Genomic DNA, 23,172 nt, shown 5'->3' with positions numbered 1-23,172 from the left:
CGATGTGATGGCAGCAAATGTCATCTTGGTTCTACAGTATATTTATTTGATGGATTTAGTTAGGAGTTGATAAGCTAAATGGAAAGAAAAATGAATGGAGATGAGACACCGAAGGGAAGGAGGAGTGAATGGAACGGGGTAGAGAAGAGGTTAAGAGGTCCAGGTGTGGTGAAGCTCTGGTGAACAGATTGTCAGGGAAGGAGATGGCTGGAAAAAACAGCCAATCAGCACATGGCGGAGAAAGTCCTATCAAAACCATAGGAAGGTTCCCTGAATGTCCAAAGGGCCCCAGCTTTGGCTGCTTCTGCAGCTGCTCTTACTGGCTGAAGAATCTGTTTTAAACTTTGTTTAAAACTTTATTTTAACATTTTTAATTTAAAAAATTATTATGATGGAACAACTGGGTAACATCAACAATAAGCCTGGCAACAGGAAATAAAATTATTAATTTCCATGTCACCAGTTCAAATGGGAAATAGTGACTGAAAGTCATTACCATCTTACAGAGGTTTATCGGGTGGTTGCTACCTAATACCTAGCACAGCATAAAAGCCTCACTAGCACTAATTGTCAGTCTCTGAAGAAACCAAGGATTGAATGACCAAGAAGATTTAACAACCATTTTGGCCTGAAAAGTGTTTTCTCCGAGTCAGAGTTGATGCAGGGTTCTCCAGGACAGTGGTATGAACTTTCTACTGCTGCTGCCCGTAGTGTTTTAAAAAACTTATTTTGTGGATTAAACCAGGTCATTAGTTTCCAGGGTTGTCATTCCAGCCGTTTTCACAGATATTGGAGATGTAAGTAATAGCTTAGTAGACCTAAGGTGCTCTGAATAAGCCATTTAAATCTACTGCATTTTTTTTTAAAGTTATATCAATACATGTTTATACAACAGATGAAAATAATTTCTGAGTATTGGTTACAATCTATAATTAACTCTTCATGAACATTTCAGGGGAACTTTGGCTCTACTATTTAAAAATATGAAGTGACAAAATATTAATTAAAACAAATATGACAAATTTAAAATAGCAAGGATGGTAAGTGTTAAGGATGACATTTCATCCTCAGACCGTTCCTCATGAACGGATAACAATAGAGAAAGGACGGAGTAAAATAACAGTTGAATAAGGAATAGCAGATTACTACTTTTTTATAGATGAATGTAATCGACTCTTAAGTTTGTACTTGGTTGTATTTGGGGTACATCAGAAATACCAACATAATTATATGTGAGAAAGGGATATCTAACTTACTCTGGAAAGCACTGTCAATTGTAAAAACTGGGTTTAACTGCAGACTTTTTCAATATCCTGTGGCATTACATGGCTGTCATTTTGGATCCTCATCTCTCTACCAAAGCTTAGATAAGGATTTTATAACCAAAATAAAACTTTTAAGCCTGAAAGGTGGCCACAGGAACCTACTTATCAGGACAGGCAACCCAAAGTGACAACAATGAAAAGCATGTGTAAGACTTCACAAACTACACAGTTGCAGGAAAGATATTACAAGGCTCTGCAAGTCCTTGCAAAATGTTAAAACATTCTCAAAGAGGAGATAATGTTGTAACTCATACAGTATGCAAGATCAAGTATGACTGAGTTTAATAATTATAGAATTAATTAGAGCTTCCCTTTTTACAAATTTTGTAAACGAACAACAGGAAGTCAAGGGATTAAGATTGCTATTGACTTGTAGAAATGCAATAAAACAAACAGTTTGCCTTTAAAATTCCTTAACTATACACTTTGTATATTAAAATAAAAAACACTAGATGGCACCAAAGACAGCTAACTAGACTTCAGTACATTAAGTGAAGATTTACATGCTGACAAAATTTAATATCCTATAAAATAATTTCATTTACTATTAACACCTCATCATCACCTTGGAAAAATGTAGTTGTAGACTCAGCTATCTTTTGGAAAAAGCACTGTAGTAGCTTCTTAAACACATAATATACTTTGGGAAAGTATGAGGATCTGAAAAAGTTCCATAACATCTATAAAGCCTGATTCAGCAGACCACTTAACCATGTGCTTAATTTTAAGTACAGGCTTAAGTCTACTCCTAAACAGTCAAAAGAGGAAGTTACCTTGTGGTAATTGAAGGTTCTTCAAGATGTGTGGTCCCTATCTGTAGTCCACACTGTGAGTGTGTGAATGCCCTCCATGCGCCTGGAGTCAGAGAATACTTGCAAGTAGTGTCTGTTGGTCCACATGTGTGCCCTTGCCTTCTTCATGCTTCCAACTGAAGGCATAAAGGGACAGAGCTGACCAACCATCTCTCCAGTTCCTTCTCTATCCCAAATCCAGTAAAGAGCTGAAGCAGAGGGGGAGGAGGGTAGGTAGTGGAATACACATAGAGACCACAAAAGTACCTCCAGTTCCCACAAGGTAAGTAACTTTCTCTTGTTTGGAGTGCTGGTATCTATGTGTATGCCACTGTTGGTGACTGAGAAGCAGTACTCAAGTAGGAGCAGGGTGAGAGGATGCAGATGGCAGAACCGTTTGGAGAACCGCTGTCCCACAGGATGCATCAGCAGATGAATTCTGCACTAGAGCATAATGTCTCATGAACACGTGGCTGGAACTCCACTTAGTGGCTCTGCTAATGTCCAGTAAAGGTACTTCCTGAAGCCATATGACTCTTGCAAAATGAGCCCTCTCTCTAGATGCAATAACTGGCAACAAAGCAGGATACAAACCAAGATCCACCTGGAGATCTTCTCAGAGAATACAGCTTGACTTTGGACTCATTCTGTTATACTGAAAAACAATCTAGGTGATTTTTAATTGGTTTTGTCCTTTGCAGGTAAAAGGAGAGAGCTCATGGTATATCAAGAGAGTGAAGTCTCTTCTTCTGATGCATGCAGTTTCAGAAAAAATGCAAGTAAGTGGATTGATTGCTTTATGAGAAATGCCGAAACTACTTTGGGGTGAATTTCAGATGTAGTCATACAGATTTTGTCCTTATGGAATTTAATGTATAGTGGATCTGCTATTAATGCTCCCAGCTCACCCACCATTTTGGCTTAAGTGATGGCCACAAGGAATGCAACTTTCATTGATAAGTGAGACATGGAACATATAGTTAATGGTTCAAAGGGAGGCTTAGTGAGTGCCAAAAGTACAAGATTTAAGTCCCAATGATCAGTAGTTCCCTTACTGGTGGGAACATTCTGATTAGGCCTTTTAAGAATCTGCTAGTAAATGGGTGAGTAAAAACTGACGAATGGCATGCACGGATTGCTGCCAAGTGGACTTATATAGAACTGAGGGAAAGCCCAACTGTTGAAAGAAAATAGTCCAAAATGAGGGTAGTATCTGCTGACTCAGGAGATACATGTTTTTGCTGCACCCAGATGAAACAACGCTTCCACTTTGTTGAGTGGCATTTTCTACTGGAGTCAGCTCTGCTATTATTAAGGATGGTTTGTACGGCTTCAGAGCAGAAATGTTCTAATGTTGATGCCCATTCAAAAAACAGGCCAGGAGATGAAGCACTTCAAGTTTAGGATTGTCATAAATATAAAGGGAAGGGTAACCACCTTTCTGTATATAGTGCTATAAAATCCCTCCTGGCCAGAGGCAACATCCTGTTACCTGTAAAGGGTTAAGATGCTCAGCTAACCTGGCTGGCACCTGACCCAAAGGACAAATAAGGGAACAAGATAATTTCAAATCTTGGGGTGTGGGGCGGGGGGAAGAGTTTTGTTTGTGCTCTTTGTTTACGTGTTTGTTCTCTCTTGGGACTGAGAGAGGCCAAACAGAAATCCATCTTCTCCAACCCATCCTAATCCAAGTCTTCAATATTGCAACCAGTATAGGTAAACCAGGCAAGGTGGATTAGTTTATCTTTCTCCTCCATAGTTCTCTTGTGGGAAGCTTCCTCTGCCTCCACCCTGGCTTTTTCTACCTCCACCTCCAAGCGCCTTAAGGCCATCTATCTATCATGCTCTTTTTGTTTCTCTTCAGCTTCGAATCTGGCCAAATCTAGTTTATTAGCTGCTTCACTGGTAGTCATTTTCCTGCTTTCTTGTGTTTAACTCTAGCTATACCGGAGAGTTAGGAAAAAAAAAAAAAAACTTGTGAATTTCCCTGCAGGAGGTTAACTGCCCTCCCTTTAAGTAGAGAAAACTACAGCTCAAAAAAGAAAAATCCCTTTGTAAAAAAACTAACACCTCTGTCTCCAGGCAAATAGACAGAAAACCCTCTAGCTGCTCTCAGCTTAAAAAAAAAACTCTTCCGGTCTCTGCTTTTCGTTCAAAATGATCTCTGGTTCAAAATGATCCCATCGCTCTACCATCATGTCAGGGTTCCTTCCCCACTCTGAACTCTAGGGTATAGATGTGGGGACCCGCATGAAAGACCCCCTAAGCTTATTCTTACCAGCTTAGGTTAAAAACTTCCCCAAAGTACAAACTTTGCCTTGTCCTTGAACAGTATGAGGCCACCACCAAACATTTTAAACAAAGAACAGGGAAAGAGACCACTTGGAGATGTCTTCCCCCAAAATATCCTCCCAAGCCCTACACTCCCTTTCCTGGGGAAGACTTGATAATAATCCTCACCAATTTGTACAGGTGAACACAGACCCAAACCCTTGGATCTTAAGAACAATGAAAAATCAATCAGGTTCTTAAAAGAAAAATTTTAATTAAAGAAAAGGTAAAAGAATCACCTGTGTAAAATCAGGATGGAAAATACTTTACAGGGTATTCAGATTCAAAACACAGAGGATCCCCCTCTGGGCAAAACCTTAGTTACAGAAAACAGGAATAAACCTCCCTCTTAACAAAGGGAAAATTCACATAAAACAAAAGATAAACTAATCTGCCTTGCCTGGCTTACCTATACTGGTTGTAATATTGGAGACTTGTGTTAGGATGAGTTGGAGAAGACTGATTTCTGTCTGGCCTCTCTCAGTCCCAAGAGAGAACAAACACGTAAACAAAGAGCACAAACAAAACTTTCCCCCCCACCCCCAAGATTTGAAAGTATCTTGTTCAATTATTGGTCCTTTGGGTCAGGTGCCAGCCAGGTTAGCTGAGCTTCTTAACCCTTTACAGGTAACAGGATGTTGCCTCTGACCAGGAGGGATTTTATAGCACTGTATACAGAAAGGTGGTGACCCTTCCCTTTATATTTATGACAAGGATGCTTGATGTTTTTCTCCTGGGTATTTTCTAGGCTGGAGTTTCCTCGCCTCATGGGTATGGCTAGCCATGACACGTGCCTTTCTGAGATAATGCAAATAGCGCTGGTGGTCATTGCTGACCAAGAAGAAAAGGCGGTAAGAGACAGTTTTGAAGGCTAGAGACCTGGGCACAGTCCAAAACCCATAACAGTGAATGTGGGGGTACCCCCAAGGTGGGGGAATCTATCTAATTGAAAAGTCTGCTGAAAGGTAACTATAAAGAACTATATACAAACGGCACTAAGGCAAACTTTGAAATATTTACAGATTAGAGAAATCAAAAGAAAGGTCCAGACACTGGAGGTTCTGACCCAGGCCATGCAGCGGCAAAAAGGAAATGGAGAGGCATTTGGGCCATTCCAGCGCTTTATGCCTTCTGTTGGAAGCACAAGGAAGGCAAAGGCACATGCGTGGACCAACAGACACTGCTTGCAATAAACCTCCAAGTCTAGGAGCATGGAGCACACGTGCACACCCACAGTGGAATACACGTAGGAACCAGCACTCGAAGAACATATATATTATTCACAATCTCTATGCAGTTTTTAACTCCATGTGCACATGGTCTTGATTATATACTTACAGCAATGACCATCTGCCCAAACTTAACACTATATGTAAACTACCCCGTATATCAAACTGACCCATGACATAACCCAACAGCTTAGAACATGAAGTATGTACATGTACATTATACCCCATAGATGGCTGCATTTCAGTGGTGGGTGATGTGATCTTATAACATGACATGAAGGGGAAATGAGTCCAGGAGAGCTGGCTGTACTTTAAAGAATCCTTATTGAGGCTGCAGGAACAAACCATCCCCATGTGTACAAAGAATAGTAAATATGGCAGGCGACCAGCCTGGCTGAACAGTGAAATCCTTGTTGATCTTAAACACAAAAAAGAAGCTTACTAAACATGGAAGATTGGACAAATGACCAGGGAGGAGTATAAAAATATTGCTCAGGCATGCAGGAGCGAAATCAGGAAGGCAAAATGACACTTGGAGTTGCAGCTAGCAAGGGATGTTAAGAGTAACAAGAAGGGTTTCTTCAGGTATGTTAGCAACAAGAAGATGATCAAGGAAAGTGTGGGCCCTTTACTGAATGAGGGAGGCATGTGCAAAAAGCTAATGTGCTCAATACTTTTTTTGCCTCTGTCTTCATGAACAAGGGCAGCTCCCAGACTACTGCACTGGGCAGCACAGTATGGGGAGGAGGTGACCAGCCCTCTGTGGAGAAAAAAGTGGTTCGGGACTATTTAGAAAAGCTGAACGAGCACAAGTCCATGGGACCAGATGCACTGCCTCCGAGAGTGCTAAAGGAGTTGGCTGATGTGATTGCAGAGCCATTGGCCATTATCTTTGAAAACTCATGACAATCAGGGGAGATCCCGGATGACTGGAAAAAGGCTAATGTAGTGCCCATCTTTAAAAAAGGGAAGAAGGAGGATCCGGGGAACTACAGGTCAGTCAGCCTCATCTCAGTCCCTGGAAAAATCATGGAGCAGGTCTTCAAGGAATCAATTCTGAAGCACTTAGAGGAGAGGAAAGTGATCAGGAACAGTCAGCATGGATTCACCAAGGGCAAGTCATGCCTGACTAACCTAATTGCCTTCTATGATTAGATAACTGGCTCTGTGGATGAGGGGAAAGCAGTGGATTTGTTATTCCTTGACTTTAGCAAAGCTTTTGATACGGTCTCCCACAGTATTCTTGCCAGCAAGTTAAAGAAGTATGGGCTGGATGAATGGACTATAAGGTGGATAGAAAGCTGGCTAGATCGTCAGGCTCAATGAGTAGTGATCAATGGCTCCATGTCTAGTTGGCAGGTGGTAACAAGCGGAGTGCTCCAAGGATCGGTCCTGGGGCCAGTTTTGTTCAATATCTTCATTAATGATGTGGAGGATGGCGTGGATTGCACCCTCAGCAAGTTTGCAGATGACACTAAACTGGGAGGAGTGGTAGATATGCTGGAAGGTAGGGACAGGATACAGAGGGATCTAGACAAATTAGAGGATTGGGCCAAAAGAAATCTGATGAGGTTCAACAAAGAAAAGTGCAGAGTCCTGCACGTGGGACGGAAGAATCCCATGCACTGCTACAGACTAAGGACCGAGCAGCTAAGCAGCAGTTCTGCAGAAAAGGACCTACGGGTTACAGTGAACAAGAAGCTGGATATGAGTCAACACTCTACCCTCATTGCCAAGAAGGCTAACGGCATTTGGGGCTGTATAAGTAGGAGCATTGCCAGCAGATCGAGGGACAGGATCATTCCCCTCTATTCAACATTGGTGAGGCCTCATCTGGAGTATGGTGTCCAGTTTTGGGCCCCACACTACAAGAAGGATGTGGAAAAACTGGAAAGAGTCCAGCAAAGGGCAACAAAAATGATTAGGGGGCTGGAGCACTTGATTTATGGAGGGGAGGCTGAGGGAACTGGGATTATTTAGTCTGCAGAAGAGAAGAGGGGGGATTTGATAGCTGCTTTCAACTACCTGAAAGGGGGTTCCAAAGAGGATGGATCTAGACTGTTCTCAGAGGTACGAGATGACAGAATGTGGAGTAATGGTCTCAAGTTGTAGTGGGGAAGGTTTAGGTTTGATATTGGGAAAAACTTTTTCACTAGGAGGGTGGTGAAGTACTGGAATGGGTTACCTAGGGAGGTGGTGGAATCTCCTTCCTTAGAGGTTTTTAAGGTAAGGCTTGACAAAGCCCTGGCTGGGATGATTTAGTTGGGCATTGGTCCTGCTTTGAGCATGGAGTTGGACTAGATGACCTCCTGAGGTCCTTTCCAACCTTGATATTCTATGATTTTATGATCTTTATTAAAGCTTTCAATTAATTAATCACAGTTAAATCAAGTGATCAACTCAAAACAAAAATTAACTCGATTTAAAAAATTAATGACAATTAATCACAGTTTTAATCACACTGTTAAACAATAAAAATACCAAGTTAAATTTATTATAAATATTTTTTGATATTTTTCTACATTTTCAAATATATTGATTTCAATTACAACACAGAATACAAAGTGTATGGAGCTCAATTTATATTAGTATTTTATTACAAATATTTGCACTGTAAAAAAGAAACAGTATTTTTCAGTTTACCTTATACAAGTACAGTACAGACCCGTTTATGCGTGGATGTCGGCAGTCAAGCCGTAACAACCGCGTGTTAACGGACCGCGGGTTAAGAGGGCCAGGCTGAAAAAAGTGTCTATGATTCACTTAGAAAAAAACGGCATTATTTTCTGCTCTTCTGGCTCACATTTTTTTTCTCTCTTATGAAGTCTGACATTCGCCGCAGATGAAACGTGTTCGCAGCTGATTCATCGACTGATCGGCTTTCTCCAGAAATCCATACCTGCACTACATCATGATGCTTTTTAAAATGACTTATAAACCCCTTGCTGGCTTGGAATTATTCATCCCCCGTTAAATTTCCAAATTTTGTTGCTTGGGCTTGAAGAATTGTCCCACTTAGGGGCATTCCTTTCAGCCTTTTCTGAGCTAACCCCATGTGCATGGCTTTGTCTATTGTGGGTTTTGCTGAAAAGCGCACACGTTTTCGCTTAAGCCCCGCAGCAGAATTGATATTTTGTACAAAGCTGTTTAGTTTAGATTAGTTTTTTAGCCATCCTTGGAGAGTAGATTCAGCAATCCCAATATCTTTTGAAACTTTAGCCTGGGTTTCTCTGCTATTTACTTGATCTATTGCAGCTAGCTTTTCTTCTACAGTGTAGGAACACTGCCGCTTGCCCTCTGCCATTATATTAGGCCTACAGTTAAAATTTTCTAATGTATTATATATAATTACTATATAACTACTATATATTATATATCTCTCTTGTGTGACAATGACTAAGCGTGCGTGAAACATACACAAACGTACAACACGTTTCTGCTCCGCACTTCCTGTCGATTTCTATGTCAGTGAGTTAGTGAGCAAATCTGTAGCGCTACATAGCAAGTTCCTGTACCACATATTAAATAGGTAGCACTGGGAGGCATGGTGCTACCGCACGTTAAGCAGATTCACGCATAAACGGGTCCGTACTGTACTTAGTACAATCTATTATCATGAATGTGCAACTAACAAATGTAGAATTTTTTTACATAACCGCACTCTAAAGCAAAACAATGTAAAACTTTAGAGCCTACAAGTCCACTCAGTCCTACTTTTTGTTCATCCAATTGCGAAGACAAACAAGTGTGTTTACATTTACAGGAGGTAATGTTGCCCACTTCTTATTTACAATGTCACCTGAAAGTGAAAACAGGCATTCACATGGCACTGTTGCAGCTGGCATTGCAAGGTATTTATGTGCCAGAAATGCTAAACATTCATATCTAAAAATATTTAAATAAATGGTATTCTATTATTAACAGTGCAATTAAAACTGTGATAATCGTGATTTTTTTTAATCTCACAATTAATCATTATTAAATTTTTTAATTGTTTGACACTAACGCTAATCTTTATATTTTTCTTATCTACCTCACAGGAGTGGTAGTGAGGCTTAGTTAGTTTGCACAGTAAAATGTTATGAAAATCAGATGAAAGATAAAAGCATTATTATGTATCTACCATGTAAAGCTGAACTATATTATTCCTCTTTTCCAGCAGTCTATATGAACTTTTCAATGTATGTGGTCAATATAAAAACTTCCAGCACATAATCAATATTGCCTTGCTGTGCATATTAAGTGCTATAAAAATGAATTGTTAACTAAAAGACACACTGCAATTTACTTTTCTTTTAAAAAATGCCATTAAAAAAGGAACAATTACAGCAATTATTTCCTAAATTTCAAATTCTGACACCATTTTCTAAGCATTAATATAACAGCAACAAAAAGAAATTTAATTGTAAGGATTAATTAGCATAAAGGAAGGCATACTGTATTGGTGTGGCAATGGCTGACTGTTATCAGTCAGTTACAAAAGTAAAATTAGTTTGAATTAGTCCTCTAAAATAGTTTAAGCATTCTTCAAATAACGGAGACATTTAAATGTAACAGAAAACATATACTAAGTGTCGATTATTAGTTCATTTCTTTAAAGATCCTTTGAAATAAATATTTAGACATGTTTTTTGTGAGCTGCCAGGCAACGAATTACTTTACATTCCCATAATACAGCTGCCTGACCTCAGAATCAAATTCACATCACACTTCAAAAAATGCACAAGAGAAGAGATTGGTCATGTTTAATAATGCTTAAACTAACATTTAAACTTTGATATTGCGATTAACCTTCTGTAAAGTACTCAGCTTGCAATTTTTGCTTAATTAAAAAATTCTGTACAATTACCTCAGCACCTATCAAAACATGTCAATTTGTCAGAATGCATTCCCATCACACAAGCAGTTCCTGTAACATGCACAAAATCAATTCACAGTGCACTACTCCCAATCATATTCTGTATTTCAAACAAGACAAGAAAAGCTAGTTGTTAATAACAGCCATCCAGGCTACAGGTGTGCATTGTCAGGTTTTTGAAAAGCATATATATCAAAATGTTTACTACAAATTGTGTCCCCTTCATAAGATGCTTACAGCAGGTGGACAAAATGTGACTCTTCCACATCTGAGGAAAACAGAATGGTACAGGTTCTGAAAATGAAAAGTGTACTTGTGCAATCTTTGTACTTAATCCATTTAGTTCTAAAAAATCCCTTTCCTTATATACATGAAATGTATACAGAGAACAAGCATAAACTAAATGTGTACTACTGTATCTATAGCTGTGTTTCTACATTGAGGACAGGTTTCAGAGTAGCAGCCGTGTTAGTCTGTATTCGCAAAAAGAAAAGGAGTACTTGTGGCACCTTAGAGACTAACAAATTTATTAGAGCATAAGCTTTCGTGAGCTACAGCATCCGATGAAGTAAGCTGTAGCTCACGAAAGCTTATGCTCTAATAAATTTGTTAGTCTCTAAGGTGCCACAAGTACTCCTTTTCTTTTTACATTGAAGACATCAGTTAAAATTCAAATTTCTTGATGTTATAGCAAAAGATACCGTGTCATGCCACAAACTGGTTATTTTAGTCAATTATGTTATTCACACAGTACCACGGGTGTATACAGCACTGCTGAAAGGAAAAATACACCATACAAATGGAGTCCACCTGCTCCATCTACTATACAATATGGCATGTTATCTTCCCTATATTATTGGGAAAATGTGCTACACACTAGTTGGTTATCATTTTCCAACCTAAGGGTGGCTGCATTTCAGTAGTACTGTTACATTTGTAATCGGACTATGCACATGTATATAAACTATACCTAGAGATCATGAAGTGCAGGTGCCTTCGCATATTAAATTATTTAGGGCTATGTTATCACTTGGACAATGTGCTCACACAGGGCAGTAAGGAATAGTAAGAAACCCATGTATTCCTGCACAGCTTACCTGAACCTTGGGTCTGAGTATGCAGGGATAAGTGAGCCACCTACCTCCCCCCACCCAGAGCAGGTGACCATGGAAGAGAAGCAGCACTGACTGTGCCTTCCCCCCAAATGTACCTGCCAGAATAGCTATATTCACACAAGGGATGTCATAATAGGCTGCTGGTATCTATCCTCTTCCCTCCCTCAGAGCAAGGGTCAAACAGGAAGGGAACCGAGCCTTCAACCGAGTCCGCCCCTTGTTCAGCATTGTGCTTTCTAGCCCTTCTCAATCTAACCCTTAACAATTTAGAACATGAAGCGAAGAAGATCTTTTCCAATTAAAACTGCAAAAAGAATGTAGGAAAATAGCATATAATTACCAAACTTGGAACTGGTCCTGGACACTAGGGATAACCCTGTACTCTTCTGAAAAGTGTACTGTAATCTTTAATGACTACAAGTGGGTAAGACCTTGGTTTCACCTCCCACATGAAAGCTGGAGTTTCTTATGATGATTAATTGCATATAAGATGCAATGGCAACACAAGGGAAATCAACATCAAGAATGAGTGATTATTAAAGCTAGTCCGGAACAAGATATTTTATGCAACATGATAAAATGAAAAGTCACTACTACAAACCTGTGGTTGAAAATGAATCTTTGTTTACAATTTAGTTGGATTAATTTAAATGTTCATTCATGATAAGGATTCTAACTTCACTGGCAACTTTTCTTTCACACTACATCACTTTTTTTCAATACTCAAGCTATTTATTATTAAGGGCTTCAGTTTTCTGAGCAGCATAGAGAAAATCAGAGTAAATGCAGGTCCTATTAGCAATAAATGTACTTGTAAGTACCAAACATAATTCATTAGCAATTTCAACAAAAATAACCATCAGATATTCATTATAGCAAATCACAGACCTAATAGCCATGTACCATCTTTCTTTTATTTTCCAAACCATATAACCATAAAAAAAATTAGGGTTAAAAAAAAAAGCACACCACTAAAGGCCTCAGCTTCAGAACCCTGAAAGACCTTCTAAGCAGAGAAACTGTTTTCCTTCACCCAGTTATCACTCCACACAGATGCTTCAGATGTGGGTAGGCTGTGCCAGGACATGGATAGAGCGGGGGGAGAACACCCAATACTTTATATTAGCCAGAAACTGTTTCCCAGAGAAATGGCCCACCTAACTATAGAGCCTGGGGACTATAGCCCTGGGGAGTGAAGTTGGCCATAGAAGCACTACAATATTACATTTTTGGAAACCCCTGCCTCTCGATAACTGATCACGGACCTCTCCACTGGCTAAATTCCATAAGGGACACTGACTCCTGGATTCCGAGATGGTATTTAGCCTTATAGTCAGAGGTATAGGCCTTTCAAGTAGCAGATAGACGGGGAGCCAAACACCAGAATGCAGATTTCTTTTCCTGGCATGGGAGGTGAGGAGTACAAGAACAGCTGTGGGCCGAGGAAACCTCATCCCACTCCAGTTGGAAGGGCTTAAGAGGAGGCACTGCAGCACAGCCAGGCAGCTAGCAGAGGGGAACCCAGGCAGCTCACCGCTATAAAGGGACTACACCAGAGCATGCATCACCAGGAGGGGAACTACAGCACGAAACAGGGACTCTCACCCACAGAGGCCTGCAAGACAGTCTGCAAGGGACACCTACGAGCTTCAACACACCTCAAGGAAGAATAGAGAGGTAGGAAGGGACCCAGGAGAGGGTGTTGGCCAGATGGCAGGTGGTAAATGCCATCCCTACAGCACTCAAGAGGGTTCTTGGGTCAGAACCTGGTAGAGTGGGCAGGCCAGGTCCCCCTCCGTGTCCCTGATCCCCTTGCCACAGGCTCTAACAACTAGGCAGGACTGCTGCCACAGACTAACCACTAGGCAGAAGACGTGCCTGTCAATATAGCCCCATTTAGATTTTCTTTTTTGTAATTAACATTCAGAATCCACAACCACTAACTAACTAGCTCAAGACATTTTGTAGAAAATGCTGGCTATTCTCTATTCTGTAAGGGCCACTGGCGTCCTGTTCTGTGTCCCCAGGCGAGGCAGTGACAAGGCATAAAATGCCTCCTTACTCCCCTCCACTCAGTACCTGTATTTGAGGGAGCATAGCCTCCTCGCAGCTGTTACTCTCCCACCCATGAAGGTGAGCAGGGGTGAGTGGAGCTTTGTTTTCACTCCTACTTCACCAACCCAGATAGCACAGCTGAGCTGCCACACTGGGGAAGTAACTGCACCAAATATAGGGCTGGCACAGATTACTTAGTCTCTGACTGATAGTCTCGTTCCCAATCTACTGCAGAGACGGTGCAACTACATGCTGCTCTTATTCTGGGTTGTGACAAAGACACAACTTAGACCAAAATATTTTAGTTTGAGAGTTCAGGAGGTGATAAGTAGGAAGAAAAACTTGCCAACAAAGGTTTTTAGAGGTCTGCAACAAATTTGTCTTTTTAAGGGTCATTTAATGAAGTGAAATTCTACTCCAGCATATAGTTATTTGTGGACCACTTGTAAGAATCTGAATTAAAATCAGCTCAACGGCCTGCCAATAAAGTCTCCTCTCCTATAAATTAAGTAGCAAACAACAAAACTGCATATGAAGTCACAAAATTCCATATCTGAGTGTGTTTCTTGACATAGGAAAGCTAATTCCATTCTTCCCAGCTTGTTTTATAACTGACTAGACAAATACTATCCCAAATTATCCAATTTTAAAAACCATTTACTCTCAGTCAGGGTTAAGACATTGTTAGAACACATAAGTATCCTGTAGACATAGAACATATCTTATGCCAGATCCAAAGCAAACATTCTACATTATTTGACTGGAATGTATCATTATATGCACATCATCATCCTAAAATCCAGAGTACCTAACAAAGCTTCTTTAGTTCAAGTTGTGATACACAATACTTTACCAAAATGTATGCTTTTCAATTTGTTCAGAACTGTGAGATTCATATTAGTATTCAAGCCACCAACTTTTTTACTCAGCCTTGCTCCTGTATGACCTTGGTTCTTCCAATGACATGTGGCAATGCATTTGTTTGAAACACACAGAACGAATGTCTTTTTCTATTGTATATGGTTATCTCCTTGTCTACATTTCACAGGCCTGCACTAAAATAAATAATTTAGAGAGGGTAATAAAACAAGGGAAGAATGTTTTACTCTGACTACCACAAAACAAACAACATAAATCCTATTTATCTCCTAATCCGCTTCCCTAACAGATCTGCATGAAAAATAATGTGCATAATGTGAAAATAGCAACATCAACCAACACAATTCACAGATCACTAATTCTATATTTTAAATAACTGTTTTCTATAACTGACTTCAGGGAAAGCTGTGGAATACTCCTAACGTTTTGAAAATCAGAATACTTATTCAGGTGCCTAAATATGGATTTACAAGCCTAACTTGTATATCTCGACTCCTTTTTTGAAACCTCAGCCTGGACATTTTCATTTAGTGTAGTGTACCGTAGTTAAGTTAGAAATGGCATCTTTATTCTAAAAAGAGCTCATATCACTACAACTAGGTAAAGCTGTATGGGGAACAGGCTGATGCTGCAGTAGTCACAGGAGTATTGCTCAACATGAATAAAGGTGAAAGCTCAGACCTTGCATGCTGAAGAACTGGGAAGATTCAAAATATTATATATGAGAAAATTACAAAAAAAATACTTAAAATACAAAATACTTAAAAAAAAATAAAATAAAAACACACACACCCACCGAATTTTCTTCCTCCTCTTCCAGCTCCCTTTGTTGTTCCTCATGTCTCTTTGCCTTGATCTCCATAGCTTCTGTGATCAGGTCTCTTAAAATTGAGACTGGTTTGGCATTCTTAATAAAAGTATGCTAGAAAACAAACCATGAAATTATATAACAGAAATCCAACAAATACTTTTCAGCTACAACTTAATTACAAGTAACAGATGTTAAAAATAACATGTTATTCAACATCACAGACTTCAGCGGTAAATAGTCTTTCACATCAGACAGAAATTAAAATCTAGATTAGGGAAATATATGATCTCTTTTAGCTGCTTTGCAACTAAATAAAATTTAGCTTTTTTTAGTTATTTGGGTTTTTTACACAGCAAGCTATGGGAAAATATAACTATATAATACAACTGCTTTATAGTTAAGGGTATAATTGTTGAAAGGAAATGTGGATTAGGTAGTAAATAAATAGAGTGGTGATTGTCAGACATAAAAAAATAAACTTTTTCAGATATTCAGTTACAACATTTAATTAATCTTAACAAGCTGACAACACAAATTAGTGGCTATAAGCAGAGCAGCCATTGCTGTTGCTTACTTCAACAAACCTGTATTTTAATATGTCATGAATTATTTAATCATCTGGAATGCTGAAATGTAAAACAAGCAAAAAATCCCAACCATCTTTTAGCAGGCAGATTATTTTTAATTCAAAACCATTTCAAATATCATTTACCCCTCTTCATATGCATGTTGCTGTCTATAAAGCACCTGTTGTCAGAATATTCTGATTTCTCCATTAGTATTTACATGGAATTTCTCAGAGCAAGAAAACATATCTGTAGTTCTGAGACTGGCAAAGCAAGTTATTACACCAAATGAAAAACGACAATTAAAAAAACAGCAATGAGCATTTCAGTAGTTGGCTTCTTTTTCTTGGCCTGAGCTTAAATATTGAAGCCTTTATCTTATTTTTCCTTTCTATGTCCTATCATTCAAAAGATGAGCTTTACTGATGCAAGCTAACATCTCTTTGTTATACTCATAATTGTAGCAAAGTAGCTGTTCAATATGCTAACTACAAGCAATCCAGAGACAGCACCTGGGTCTATCCTTGAAATTTAGGGCATGCCTACTACACCTTGTTCCCACCAATATAAGTGCCCTATTACACCAAAATAATAACAACTCCACCTCCACGAGAGGCATAGGGCTTATGTCAGTGTAGTTAGGGTGATGCAGTGTCCCTGTAGACACTGCCTTACTTACATCAGCTGTTGGCTGACATTCTTGTCCAATTTCACAGCTCTGTGCTGAAGCTCCCTGCTGTGAACTTCACATCCAGCTCACAGCTTGGGCTGTCACCCTGGGGCAGGTGGGGGGCTCCAGCTAGAGACCGGCTGTCCCCCAGGCTCCTGGCTCCCCACTCCCAGCCAGGGTGCTGCCCGGGCCTCCCACTCAGAGCTGGGCTGCCACCCAGGCTCCTGGCTCTCCGCGCCAAACTGGGCTGCCACTTGGCTCCCCACTGGGATCCCTGCTGCCTCCCAGCTCCCCATTTGGATCTGGGAGCCTGGTCAGGAGCCTGGCTCGGAGTGGGGGGCCAGAAGCCCGGACACCAATCTGGCTTGCAGTAGGGAGCCAGAAGCCCAGGCGGCAGCCTGGCTCACGGTGGAGAGCCAGGAGCACGGGCAGCAACAGGGCTTCCATCAAGGAGCCCGGGCAGCTGCCTGGATCAGAGTGGGGAGACCGGGTGGCAGCCTGGATAAGAGCAGGGAGCTGGGAGGCGGGGCGGCACCCTGGATCAGAGTCGGGAGCCCAGGCAGCAGCCCAACTGGGAGTGGGAAGCTGGGAGCCTGGGTGGCAGCCCAGCTCGGAGCCGGGAGCCAGAAGCCTGGGTGGCAGTAAGGCTATAAGTGGGGAGTACCACCTGGAGCTGAGGGGCTGTGCACTCAGCCCTTCCCGCCCCGCGCAAGTTGTGGACTTGAAAATCAGCAGTAAATATAGCCCAGGCTGTACGTCGACTTAAGTTTGTAGGGTACACATGCCCTTAGACTATTACTTTTTTCAACTATCGCCTGTTTCTTGTCTGTCTCACACCAACTTTACAATGGTGACACTCCACAGAAATACATGGTGCTAATCCATTTACAAGAATATAAATGAGATGGGGAATAAAGCTTGATGTTTGTGACATGGCATAAAACAGTGGATTGATCACCTGTATCCGTACGTAACTTAGGTATCCAGTGAAAATTAGTATTTCCAGAGTTCATACTGAACTTATCAAATGCCATGGCTAATATCGCAATGCTTGTAAAATTGTTTTTTCCTTATACAGAATGCTGATTCACCAAACTGATTAAAATCTAAAGCTCTGTTTATATACTGTCCTGCCACAACTTACCTTACAGCTTGAAGCAGTGATCATAGAAGGAATATGGAAGTACTTCATATCCTTATCTCTGAATTAGGTTGTTCTTTGACACTACATACTAATATTGTAAATGCAAGAATTTTAATCTCTTTGTAGTGGAGAAAATTCAGGAAAGTAAAAATTTGATATAAAACACAGAGATTGGTTCATCTCCAGGGCAAGATAATAGTCTCTGAGTGGTGAATTTATGGTTCTGAATAATTAAAGGAAAAATGAGTTCCCAAGAGAATAATTTTTGAGGCTAAGGTGGTGCTGGTAAATAATGAATCCCTTGTTACTTGTTGTGGCATCAGGAGTTAGCATTTTATTGCCCATCAACTTATCTGAGAATCCAAGAAAGAATTTTGTTTTCACCCAGTTTGATTGTTTATTGGTGCCATTGTTAAAATTTAAAATGTAACCACTAGCCTGTCCAAAATGCTTATGGATGAAGAATCAAAAACATGAGAGGAGCAGAAGGCTTAGGAAGTAATATAGTCTATCCCCCTATCAAAGTAGGATTATTACCTACAGGAAATTTGAAATTCAATTTGAATTTTTGAAACTGAAAAAACTAATAACAAAAAAAGTCAAGAAAAATGTCAACAAAATTCTCATGACGTTTTTTCTCTATTTTTTGATCAATTATATTGCTGTCAGTGAGTGAGTTCTACTTATGCTAGCTGTTCCTTGGAACCTCTGCCTCTAAAGTTAGGGCTTTTTAGGCAGCCATGGAAGGGGAAAGCATGGGAATCATGCTGTCATAGAAGGAGATGGTCACTTAGGGAACTGTGCAGAGCTACTGGCCTTTGAATAGTCAACCTTGGTGGTTGGCCTGGATGTGTGGTTTCTTTGAACATGCACTGATATAGTGGGTCAAAATTATTTTCAACTCTTAAAGAAAGTTTAAGAGAAAACTGGGGTTGTATATTTTACCCCTTTACTAGTTTTCCCCATAAAGGAAACAATCTAGCCTGGTATTTTCAGGACTCCCCACTCTTCTACACTTGTGAATTTTAGTACATCCTCTCAAAATACCATACCAAATAGATACCCTAATTACACAACACTTGCTTTCTTGAAATCTAAAACCCTTTTATTGTTCAGTTCTATTATTCCCATTTCTTGCTATGCAGATTTCAGGCAGCCATGGTGTGAACCAGGGACCTCTTGGTGCCAACTGGCAGGGTGGATAGGGAATGCATAGAGTTTTACAGGAATCCTCTGGGTCAGATATATGTATAATAGTTCACCAAAGAGTGATACATAAGGTCTCTACTGAGAGCCATTAGCCCACTGGTAGTCATAATCATTGTGAAATATATGTACAGATAATATTTAAGGAGTTTATATATCTATACTGAAAATTATGTTTTAAGGTCTTGGAGTTAAATCAGGTCCCCAAGAGGTAATTTGCCTCACACAGGTTCCTTTTAGGCAGGAGATAACAGAAACTTATCTCCCTTTCTGATCATTTGTATGTTGTCTCCCACAAAAGGAGGCCTATTTGCATACTGACCCAGTGCCAGTCAAAAGTTGCAAAATCCACACGAGAGAAAATCTACAGGAAGAAACAAAACAGCAGGGAGTGTCCTGTTTATGAACAATGACAAAGGCTTTGTCTACACTGGAACCTGAACAACAAAACTTTTGTCATTCCAGGACGAGAAAAAAAACACACCCCAGAACAACAAAAGTTTTGCCAACAAAAAGCGCCGGTGTGAACAGTGCTTTGTCGGCAGGAGAGCTCTCCTGCCGACAAAGCTACCGCTGCACGTTGGGGGTGGAAGATTTTTGTCAGCCCGAGAACTCTCTCCTGCCGACAAACAGTGGCTACACTACACGCTCCTCTTAGTGGCATGGCTGTAGTGGCATAGCGTAGACATAGCCAAAAGAAGGGACTTGTATATTTGGAGGTCGTGGGTGGGGAACGGAAAACAGCAGGTCCTTCACCTGGGAGGCAAGCTGACAGCATGCCTGTCTCATGAACCTGTTGGGATTCCCTCCAAGACCTTTCCACTAGGCTTATCCAGAACACCTCGCATAGTTCTGGAAAAACATTTTATCCAGGTCTCTAGGCCAAAAAACTCAGTTCGACTTCACTCGTCTCTCAGGTTACTTTGCCTTCGCTAGCTAGGCCCAGACACAGGGAGTTTAGGCATAGGGTGATACTGTACCACATTCCCAGTTCATGTCACATACTACACAGTTCATATATGTCTTTCCTAGCTACTAATAGCTATACTTACATGTAAGGACCAATCACTTTGCAGATTGCATAAGGCAAGCTTATTAGTGCTGCTTTCTTTTGTTTATTATAAACTTATTCACAATAGTTAGTTTAATTAGTTTCTGACTCCCTTTTTCACTAAAAATATATTCACAATAGTTAGTTGTTTCAGCAATTACTTGTTCAGAAGTTGCTTGTTCAGGCTTGGCTTGTCTTAACTTGGGCCTGCTGGTGTCAGCTAAGTTATACCTACAAAACCAGCCAACCTGTTTCTAAAGCCCTGTAAGGATTTTGGGCCTGCATCACTCTACAAGATGCGAGATTATCTAGTTAATTAAGTCTGGCTTTAGAATGCACCTTATGATTTTATTTCATATGTAACCATTTGCTGCTATTTGAATCTCTGTACTTCGTTAGATAAACTTTAAGAAAGAAGGAACATGTGGCCAGAACAAGATTTTCTAATGACCCTTGGTTCCTAGAAATCCTCACAGAAGTTCTGGCTTGAAGCCAGAAAACCAAAGCAGATGCATTGCCTTAGCAACTTAAATACTGACCTGTAGGAGTTGTGTTGCAGTAGCTCTCTGCTCAGGATTCTTCACTAAACATTTTTTCACAAAATCAGTGAACTCATCAGACCAGAGCTCCGGCTTCCGGAATGTTGGCGGTGGATTAGTGGGAATCATAAAAATAGCCTAGTTAAAAAAATTAAAACAAAAATAGAAAGGTGAAAAAAAATCAGCAAAAATCATAACACTGTAGCCAAATAAACACATTGCTTTATCCAGCCTTTTTTTTTTTTTTTAATCAGACTGAGAATCTGTAGGACAAATTTTAACTGGTCTAGAATTTCCAATATGATTGAGGTTCAGGAAGCAAATCCATCTGCTACCAATGCAGCTATTTCCCATTAGATTTCCTCTATTTAAATTGTACCTCATTCAGCACATCATTCTTTATTTTATCTATTATTGTTATCAGTCTCGAGAGAAGATTTTGCCCTTTCAGAACCTCTTAGCAGAAGTCAGGGCACTTCCTGGTTCAGCAGATACATCTAAAAATATTGCTGTTGAGAACCAGATCCACTTTCCATCTCTTAAGTTAATTTCAATTTTGTACATGCAGAATTGCTGAAGAAAGTCAGATCAATCCTATTTATTTTTACATTCTAAAATTCAGGTGTAATTAAACACCTTGATTCTGCCAATGTGATTTAAAACTAATTCTAAAAATGGATAAGATGCCACTGAAGGCACATTGCAACAATAAAATGTAAACAAAATCATGTCACTAGCTTACTGGTATGAAAAGCTCTTATAGAAATTGTGAAAATGACAACATTTTATCCTATTTGTTAAAAACCACATACAGAGAAATTTTCCAGGTAGTACTTCCGGAGGAATTCTGTGCCACTGCACATGCACAGAATTCATGTCCCCTGGAGATTTTTTGCAATGACTTCTGACAGGGAAGCAAAGGAAAGTAGCAAGAACGGTCATGGCTCAGCAGTGCCAGTGCATTGTTTCAGGTGCTCGGAGTGGGGCTGGGGATGGCCTGACCAGTGGCTCCTAGCCTGCACTGGGTTCAGCTACTAGTCTGGGCTGGGTGTGGGGGAGGACCAGACTTCCTTTTCACTTGCTAGGAGCAGCCAGGGCCGGGGCATCCAGACCCCCAACCCTGCACCCAGACCATCCCTTACTTAGCCCTCACACTCAAACCCCACCCCAATGAGCCCCGCCCCCCTGCACCTGGACCACCCCAATGAGCCCCCAAACCCAGATTCCTACTCCACTGCTCCCAACCAGTTGCACCCAGACCCCCGCCTCACCAAGCCGCACTCTCCCCTGCTGAACCCCCCACACCCAGATGCCCCACATCACCCACACACAAACCCTACCTGCTGAGCCCCGACCACCTTCACTTGGACCCCCCTACAGAGTCCGATTCCCCCTGCACCCGGAACCCGCCAACACCAGGACCTCCCACTAAGCCACCCACACTCAGATTACCCCACGCAGAACCTTCTTATCCCACACCTGGATTCCCCCACACTAAGTCATTCCACACTTGGATCTTGCAAGGCTGAGCCTGCCTGCCCCACACCTGGATCAGGGGGCAGGGCTGGGTGTGTGTGCAAGACTGTTGCTTGCTATCTTGGTGCAACTAGTGTCGTGGGGCAAGGCTCCGACCCTTGCAATGCCACAGTCGGATGCAGCCTCACTGAAAAGGCCGTGTCCCCCAGGGGAGGTGGAAAGAAATGGTGATATCCCATCTTCACGCAGCCAGTGGCCTGTGCTCCCCTCTGCTATGCTGGAGCCTCCACATTTATTGACAAATAAAATATGCAGAATTTTGCAGAATTTTAAAATATTGTGTGTAGAATTTTTATTTTTTTGGTGTAGAATTCCCTCTGGAGTATAGAGTGAAAAAAAAATCACACTATATGTCCCTTCTTTGCCCTGTTTAAGTCAAAGAGATTTTGCCACTGATTTTCATGACCCTAGATTTTACCCTACTGAGGAGCTACTTGCATAAGAGGAGGAAAAGAAAGATTAATAGACACCTTTCTGAGGTATCAGTCTGAACTATCACCCTAATAAGGTGTGTGTGGGGGGGGAGTTTTTAATCAATGAAGTGCCATATGTTAATATTAAATACGTATTTCATCAATTACTGTATAGAATTACAAATAGTTGCAAAGAGAGCAGCACACCATATATTAAAAGAGACCTAAGGTTTAAAAAAAAAAAATTTCATTATTCACTTCTCAAACCAGGTTCAGTTGGGATCACCACTTTTCCCCATGTAAGAAGGTGGGGGGGAGGGGGTCACAAAATCATAGTACTCATTCATTGTAATCATCCTACACAGATAAATGGAACTTTGAAGCAGAGAAAGAAAAAACAAAATGAAATGAGCACAGAGTGATGTAAAAAAATGAGACAATTTATTCGTACCATCTATATAGCATACATACAAATATTTGAAATACTGCTGGGAGGGGAGAGGAGAGAGACACGAATTTGAGATTTTCAGCATAATCCCTGAACATATTTTTGATAGTTTACCAATGCCCAGTATCTTGTTCAAACACCTTAATCTAAAATTAAACTCATATTCTCAAGAAAAGCAATGTGTGTTGAATGTTGTACAACCAAA

General features: G+C 40.6%; 1 protein-coding gene across 7 annotated transcripts in view; it reads right to left on the bottom strand.

Moving 5' to 3' along the window:
- The window catches only part of STK3 (serine/threonine kinase 3), a 294,078-nt gene that overhangs the window by 143,884 nt on the left and 127,022 nt on the right, over positions 1-23,172 (bottom strand). For 6 of the 7 annotated variants that reach the window (XR_006278703.1, XM_043507550.1, XM_043507548.1 and 3 more), the window contains 2 exons: positions 20,571-20,708; positions 15,380-15,505 (listed from right to left, as the gene is read on the bottom strand). Coding sequence is in view for 6 of the 7 variants with exons in the window: in XM_043507550.1 (XP_043363485.1) it covers positions 15,380-15,505; positions 20,571-20,708 (264 nt within the window). In the remaining variant the exon portion in view is untranslated. The remainder of the gene's footprint in view (positions 1-15,379; positions 15,506-20,570; positions 20,709-23,172) is intronic. The other variant, XM_043507549.1, reaches the window with a different exon arrangement.

This window comes from Dermochelys coriacea, chromosome 2 (genome assembly GCF_009764565.3).
Source record: "Dermochelys coriacea isolate rDerCor1 chromosome 2, rDerCor1.pri.v4, whole genome shotgun sequence".
NCBI classification, from domain to species: Eukaryota; Metazoa; Chordata; order Testudines; family Dermochelyidae; genus Dermochelys; species Dermochelys coriacea.
The sequence above is the reverse complement of the archived record's forward strand: the minus strand, read 5'-3'. Positions and strand labels throughout refer to the sequence as shown.